The sequence below is a fragment of the Erithacus rubecula genome (assembly GCF_903797595.1).
Source record: "Erithacus rubecula genome assembly, chromosome: 11".
Classification (NCBI taxonomy): domain Eukaryota; kingdom Metazoa; phylum Chordata; class Aves; order Passeriformes; family Muscicapidae; genus Erithacus; species Erithacus rubecula.
Window position 1 is genome coordinate 8367815 of NC_136663.1, and position 7955 is coordinate 8375769.

Here is a 7955-nt window from a genome sequence, read left to right on the forward strand (position 1 = left end):
GTGGCATGCAATGGTTCTACATCAAAAGGAAGCTGTCTTGCTCTTAATCATAATTTGAACATTTTGCTGTTTTAGGCCTACATTGAGAAGTATAAATTTACCAGCGTTGTGGCTCAAGATCTTCTGGACTCCTTCCTGAATTTTTTTCCAGAGCTGAAAGAGCAATGTGTTGAGAGCAAAGCAGGTAGGAGATTTACTAAGATAGCTGTAAATACTGTAGAAAACCTGGATGGTAAATTTTGTGCTTGGCTTGGAGGACGCACAGGGAAATGCTAAGGCAAACAGAATAGTTCAGCAACAACCACATGTTCTTGACAGAATCTGTGGTTCCTGCCTCTGTGTTGGGGAATGAGAACCTCTGAAATTGCTGACAGTTTTGGCATTAATTAGCTGTGTCTCTTGGTTAACTTTCTCATTAATTCTGCTTTCAGTCTGCAGACAGAATGATCAATGCTTGTGAGATTTACACATGCTTAAATGCAGAGAAAATGCACTTTGAAATGTCATCTATTTTAGTATCAGAAAGCATGCTTTGAGAACTGTAACTTCCCCAAGATCCTAACCATACATATAAAATCTCTTCCAGAATGTTTCACTTTTTCTTGTATCCCCTATTTGTAGCTGTTGGTGGATTTGTGGAAGGTCTGTGGCCTACCAGGTGCTTATTATCTGACTTTCTTAAAGAAATGAGACTCATGTTATCCTGCCATGTGTCCATCCTTGTGAGGCGCTATTGAACCCATTGATCAGTTTAAACCAGACTGGCAGAGTACAGCTCTTAAGGATACTGGGTGCCTGCAGGCTTTGTGGAGAGGAAACTGCCTGTGGAGAGGTGTACATGAAAGAGTTTACTGTGGGAAAAACTGCAGCATGAGCTCAGTGTTCTGTGTTTTATTTGGCCTGCTGGTAGGCTAACGAGTTAACCACAGAATTTGCTAATTTTTGCCTGGCTAATATTCAGGGTATGCAGAAGATAGAAGTTTTAGTGTAGATGGTGTGGAACAGGAAGTATTGCCAAGGGTTAGGAAAGTACAGAGGTGGTAAAAGGTTAAGAGGAAGAGCTGGAAAGCAGGCTCTGCTGCTTGTGAAGAAACTTTTTCTTTTTGTTATTAGTTGCATAAATAAATATAAATTACTTGGGTTTACTGGTGGATAGGAGGGATTTAGTGAGCTGTCTTACCTCCTTTTATTTTATAAAGTGGGTTTTCTCCATATTTGCCAGTCTTCCTCAAAATTCTGAGAGAGAAATGCAGGCACACAAATATTAGAGCATAAATTGAACGTAGGTACTTGTCAGCCTGTCTTAAAGGCATGTGTGTTTCTTGTACTTTCTGTACTGTTGAGCTCTAGAAAACTCACAGTGAGGTTTGGAGAGTTGTTACTGGCACTCTTCCAGGTGCTCCATAGGTTATCCCAATGAGGCTGCTAAGACTGTTGTGTCACTGTAGCTATTGGTTGCTGTTAGAGCTGCTCTTAACTGTGCTAGAAGCGGTCCTGAACTTTGAGGCAGCCAAGCCACCTGCAGAGTTCTCTGCTCCACATTTTTGGTGCTCCTCATTCCAGGACTGGAGTTTGAACGTTGGCTCAATGCTACAGGACCTCCGTTAGCTGAGCCAGACTTATCTCAGGGATCCAGTCTGACCAGACCAGTGGAGACACTCTTCAAACTCTGGACCACAGAGCCTCTGGACTCTGTTGCTGCTGCCAGCAGCGTTGACCTCACTAAATGGAGAACGTTCCAAACTGTGCTTTTCCTGGACAGATTGCTGGATGGATCACCACTGCCACATGGTGAGTACTCTTACGAGGATATTAGAAAATTATCCCTGGAATAATTGATTGAATTCTAAAGATCCCTGCCTCTGGTTGACATTATAATTCAGGTAAAGTCAGGTTGATGTCCCAGGCCATGGCAGAGGGATTGAAAAAAAGTCTTCAAAAGTCTTTCTTATCCCAATGGATACTATGATTCTGTGATTTTATGAATTGTTATTATGCAATGACCCTCAAAATTGACAAAATAGTTCATAGATCTTTCTCTGTGTATGTTCTTTTTTCAGAGGTGATAAAAAAGCTCTCGGAATGTTACTCCTCTCAGCTGGACTCCATGAATGCAGAAATCCGTATCCGCTGGTTGCAGATTGTAGTCCGAAATGATTATTATCCAGACCTTTACAAAGTCCGTCGCTTCTTGGAAAACCAGGTACTAACTGCTGGATTAAAATCACTGCACCTCTCAGTGCATGAGACATGTGCATGAGACATGCGACGTGAAAGACCTTGGAACCTCTGCTTCCTGGCCAAGTGTAGCCCAGGTGTGTTGCGAAGGGGCTGAGCATGGCTCACCTGCTAGCGGTGGGGAGGAATGGGCAGATGTAATTTCAAATGCCTACACATAATCTCTGCTTTTCTAGCCTGACTCAATACCCTTGTTCCAGCTCTGCCCCATGCATTTTATGTATTGCTTTGTAGCAGCCCTGGCTTTTCCAGACAGGTTTTGACACTACTAAATCATGTGATTGTTTGAATATTTACACTTCAAGCAAGACTAGGGCTCATCGAGTTCTTTTTAGTAGTTGTTATTGTGCAGGAGCAAAAGGTTAATGCATGTGTTCCATGTGGCCTCTTCTATTTGGGCTTTTAAAATAGTTCTTTTATTTAAGGGAGTCGCTCAGTCTCAGAGAGCAAATTTTTTTTTTTACTACCATTCATACAAATCCTTGCATCAGACTTAGCATAGACTCATCTTGTTGCTCGTCTCCAGTCTGAAGTTACCCAGGGCTGTTGGAGTGTAGCTGTAGAAGAGCTGAACTTCTTGACTTTTATTGTAGTGTTTTTATCTTGTTTTCCCTTTTTGTAGATGTCTCGGATGTACACAATTCCACTTTACGAGGACCTTTGCACTGGCACCCTCAAGTCTTTTGCCTTAGAAATTTTTTACCAGACCCAGAACCAGCTGCACCCCAATTTGCGGAAAACGATCCAACAGATCTTATCCCAGGGCTTGAATCCACTTCCTGCCATAGACACTACAGCAGTCACTACAGACACACCAGCAATGGTGCTTGAGGACAAAGTCTCAGAGGCCACAAATGGTGCCATTTCACTCAGGGATGTCAACGTGTCTGCTTAGATCACCAGTTCATGCCAGCCACAAAGCTTGAAAATGGGGACAGGAACAGAGGAAAGTTACCAAGCGTTGCCTCCTTTCCTTCAGCCTTGCAGCTGCAGTGTGGTGTAACTGGATTTCTCTCCCAAAACACAACGCAAATGTGCCTTCAAGTTACCAGCATGTGATACTGCCAGGTTTCAGAGATCTCTGCCAGCTGTGTGATGAATATTTTGATTCAGTTTTTACTGGGCAGGGAATCCTGGGCTGTTGCTTCTCCATGGAAAGTGGATAGTTCCCTTTCCTGAGGCTCTTCTGGATGGTTTCTCTGGATTTGTTGTTTTTGGGGGGGTGGGCAGGGGGGGTTCTTTTCCTTGTTATTTCTTTTCTTTTTTTTGTCTGAGGCCACTGAGGCATGTCCTACTTGCTGCGTGTATGTTGCTGGGGAGTGTGTATGTGTGAAGCTGTCATTGTCCTAATATTTGGGCTAAAGTTCTGCAAAGGAGAGACTCAGGAATTGTTAGTGGCAGCAAACATGTTTTCATGTTATGCTCCTTCCTGTAACAGAGGTATTGTGATTTGGGAGGAAGGAGGCTAATGCTTAAATGAGAAACGAATTTTAAATAGCTCCTGTTCCCCCCTGCCCATAGGTGGCTAAATAATAATAATAATAATACTCTTTATATATATTAAAAAATATATAAAAAAGAACAGGGGAACATTATGATGGATTTGAAATCCTTCTGTAGTTAACCCTACTCTCAGTTTTCCCTTTGCACTCGATGGGACAAGCAATAAAGAAATGTGTAGGCTTGAATTTTCAAAAAAGTTAAATTAGGTTCCCAAATACCATCAGTTCTGGTACTAGCTGGATGCCTAAATATTTTTAACTGTTTTGACAAGTCTAGCTGTAACTTTTGCTAGTCTGTCAGGATGTGTGGCACATGCATCAGGTGCACTCTGTGTGTCTCCTATTCTGTCCTTTTGGAGGAATTAACATGACCTGTAATTTTTTTAAGATCCCCAGCATATCTTGGCCTGTAAGCAAGCCATGAAATTATCCATGATATTACCACTATGATTACTATGATTTTACCACCTTGAATAATGTTTGCCTGAATAACAGTTGCCCTGTCATACAATAGTCTGAGGAAGCACCATCTTTCTTGATGTGAAACTTTTAAGTCCTGCTTTACCCAAGTCTGTTTTCTGACTTATGGTGGGAGTAAGGTGCCATTTCATTTCCCTGGCATGCTGTTTCTCTGGATCACTGGCCAGCCATGCAGGATGGGAAGACACTGTCTTCTCTCTGTGCTGTTTGGTCTCAGGAAGCAGAGGGTGAAGTGTCCTGAGGTATTGCAGAGTACAGGCGATGGTTCTTAGACTCTGTGCCACAAACTTTTGAACATGTGGGTACCCATGTGCTCTCTGTGAGCTCCCACAAGGCATCTCTGAGCTGATGCATCACCAGGATACTATGAACAAAAGGTAAAACATTTGGAAAAGGCTCAGCTAACAGAGATGTGAGAGAGGAATTGTTAATGTACTTCAGGGCAAATTTTAGCTCTGCTATGGGGATCTGCATAGACAGGAAGAGGAGGAAATTTGGGAGGGTTTTTTTTCCTTCACCAAAAGTATCTGTTTACACCCATGTGTGGATGGGGACTTAGGTGCTGTTACTGGATCTGCATTTTCTGGCTTTAAATTAATTTGGACTTCACCATAGCCTTAGCCTGGGCTGAACTGGGATACAGCAATAATAAACTCAGGCCTCTGTAGTGCTTCATTAGTTTTAAAAATGGGCCATCAGCATTTTTGGGCTTCAGAACTCCAAGCTCTGCTCTTTGCTCCTTGAATGGGATTATCTTTTAAATTCTGTTTTGTTTTCCCAGAAAGGATGGAGAATGATGTTTTCTACACAAATCTCTTTCCTTTTCATTTGTTGCTCTATTGAAAGAGATTTGTACAAGCTGACTTTACACTTCCGGAGTTGCCGCTGTTGGTGCTGTCTCCTGGACCCCACTGCCAGCAGCAGCAGCCTGCTCGAGACCAGGAACCACTAGCATTTTTTGGAATCACGAGCCTCTGTTTTAACACATTTTATTTGTGGGAGAATGTTTGTGACCCTGGTGGGAATTTTTCATTTACATGGATGCCTTATGATGATTGTCAAATTAAACTAAGCTTTGTGACAAGTTCAGCCTTTTGGGCAGTTTTTTGGCGTCCCTGCTCTAGCTGTGTGGAAGAGCTAACTTGGTACATTGTCTTTGTTTTGTCCTTTTCTGGGGTGTGTAGCTTAGAGGGAGTTTGGAAGCTCTTTCAAAGCTGCACAGGAAGGTGCTGGAGAGGTGGCAAAAGCAAATGATCAAAAGTAAATATCTATTGTTACCAGAACTGACTGAAATACGTCAGATCAGCTCTGTATTTGCATAGATACCCATCAGAGCAAGGAAATGTTGGCTGAACTGAACAGACTGTTTCCTGGTTAAAGAACACAAGATGTAAATTAGTGTTTCTGCTCTCATCTCTGTGAGATCCCATAAAATGGGTCTTTACCTAGGACTTGTTTTCTAAAACACGGAAGCAGAGCAAGATTTTTGAAACTATTCCATGCATCCTCCTCCAGGTACTTCTTTTTCCGCTGTGAGCGAGAAATGCATTTTTTATTTTGTAGAGACAAAAAATTGGCAGCAAGTTTGTGGAGATAAGCCTTCCTTACTTGCTGTTTTGATTTGTAGTAGACTTTACATTGACAGGCAAATTTGACTGTGATTAAATATAAACTATTTGCCTTATCTTTGGTACATTCATTTCTGATCTGTTTAAGTCAGATTGGACATCAAATCAGTTTTATTCAAACAGATGCCAAGAAATCAGGTTATCTTTTTTATTTTGAAAATGAAAACTATCACTTTATTTCATTACAGCTTTGAGCAGAGCAACAGAGGATCTAGAAATATGACTTGTGGGAAAGCTCTGAAGAGCCAAACCATTTTATAAACCAGAATATTCTGACTTAATTTTGTAGCATTTCATTGCCACATTGGTTGATACATTCAGTATAATTCTTGTTAGCTACAGTGTACTCTGTTAAGCTTGTATCAGTAATTTTGGTGTCATGTTTCATTGCAACATTTTAACCACATGTTCCATCAACCAAGAACAATTCTATCAAGTATCTCAAACATTCTGCTTCAACCAGAACTTTCTCACTTCTCACACTGCAGTGTCCTTGGCCATTGCCTTTTTCAGATAACACAGGACTTTCTGTACATCTAAGCTCATGTGCTGCACAATTCACTTAGGTCCAGCACACTTCTTGCTCTCTCTGTTTATTCAAAGATATAACAGCACAGTACAGTCAACACACTAAGATCACATCACACTTCTTTTCACATGTTTTACTATAGATTAATACATCTGAAAGCCACTTTGATCACAATATCAGACTTGGTGTATAAGAGAAACCATACTAGAAATCACTGTGTGAGATTTTTCTGTCCTCTGTGACAGAATTATTGTCAGTTGTGAGGACACAGTTGGACACTGATTTTGTTGAAGCCCCAAGTAAATTGGTTTAGCTGTTGATTACATGCATTCCTGAAATGCATGCCTAATGTCTACTTTGGATTTGTCTACTTTTATCTTCCAGCTCTGGAAACTACTACTTTGTTTGTGAAAGTTAAACTACTTGCTCACATATAAACTACTTACCTCTTTCTCATGTAAGTACTTTTTAATTCTTAAAGAAAACAGATTGATTGGTTTATTGCTGCAAGGTGTCTTCCACAACTTTGTGTATTTATTTAGCTTGGATGGAGCATGATGTTTCATTATCTTTTTTAAGTGGAAATTGCACATTGTTTCTCAAAAATTACCTCAATTGCTGCTGTATATTCCACATCAACTTTAAAAGAATTTTTTATTAATATTGTCTATTCATCCTGTTTTTTTCCATTAATAATAGTAGTAACTTGGGCATCTGTTAGCATATGTCATACCTGGACATGAGAATCTTTTAAAGATAGAGGAGGGTAGAGAAAAGCCATCTGGAGGTGACTTTTCACTCTATACAGAGGGATACTAGCTAGTTGCAATAAATGATTGAGCCTGTGTGAACACTTCCCTTCAGTCCTCTTCCTGCATGTACCTTCTGCCCTGGAAAATTCAAGTCTAAGACCTCTTGATTTATTGTCCAGAGGTTTATGATTATGTTGAACATAATATGCTCTGTGTCCAACAAGGAATGTTCTAATATACTAGAGAAAAGTCTTTCTCTAAAAATGGAATGGTATTATGGGGTTTGCAGAGTGATAGACCCTTTTCCAAAATCACATTAACTGAGGTGCAGCATCCTATGGCCTGTGGTAGCCAGATTGGAAATTTGGAGCTGTGCTCTACCTCTGTGTGTGCCTGAGGTAATGAGAGAGATCTACAACCCCAAATACCCACTCCACAATCTCCCTTAAGCAAAAAGACACTCTTTGCTGTTCCTTTGATGCAGCTCTGATCACTGTCAGCTGAGCATTGCTTATGCCTTCCTAATCCTGGTATCAGGATTCTGAGAATTGGAAGAGCTCCCTTTTGAACAACTTCTGTGTGTCAGAATTTGCAGAAACAAACACACATATTGGGCCCAGCTGCTGCTGCCCTGTCCTTGAACCACAGGGAGTTGGAGGCAAAAGCGAAGATGGGATTGATGCAACTCCAGAACTGGCAAACAACCATGAAAATGTCAAATACTATTGTAAAGGATCATCTTTATTCACATGAAAATTAGCTGGACACAAATCCCTTTTAAATTTCTATAGCAGTGGGACTCAACCCCTCTCAGTATTCTTTCCTC

General features: G+C 40.9%; 1 protein-coding gene across 9 annotated transcripts in view; it reads left to right on the forward strand.

Moving 5' to 3' along the window:
- ABCC5 (ATP binding cassette subfamily C member 5) overlaps nt 1-5304 on the forward strand; it is a 66298-nt gene extending 60994 nt beyond the window's left edge. For 8 of the 9 annotated variants that reach the window (XM_079315567.1, XM_079315576.1, XM_079315572.1 and 5 more), the window contains 4 exons: nt 76-184; nt 1564-1791; nt 2061-2203; nt 2861-5304. In XM_079315567.1, the coding sequence (XP_079171693.1) occupies nt 76-184; nt 1564-1791; nt 2061-2203; nt 2861-3133 (753 nt within the window). In that variant the 3' untranslated portion in view covers nt 3134-5304. Of the gene's footprint in view, nt 1-75; nt 185-1563; nt 1792-2060; nt 2316-2860 lie in introns of all 9 variants that reach the window. The other variant, XR_013775516.1, reaches the window with a different exon arrangement.
- The last annotated feature ends 2651 nt before the right edge of the window (nt 5305-7955 follow it).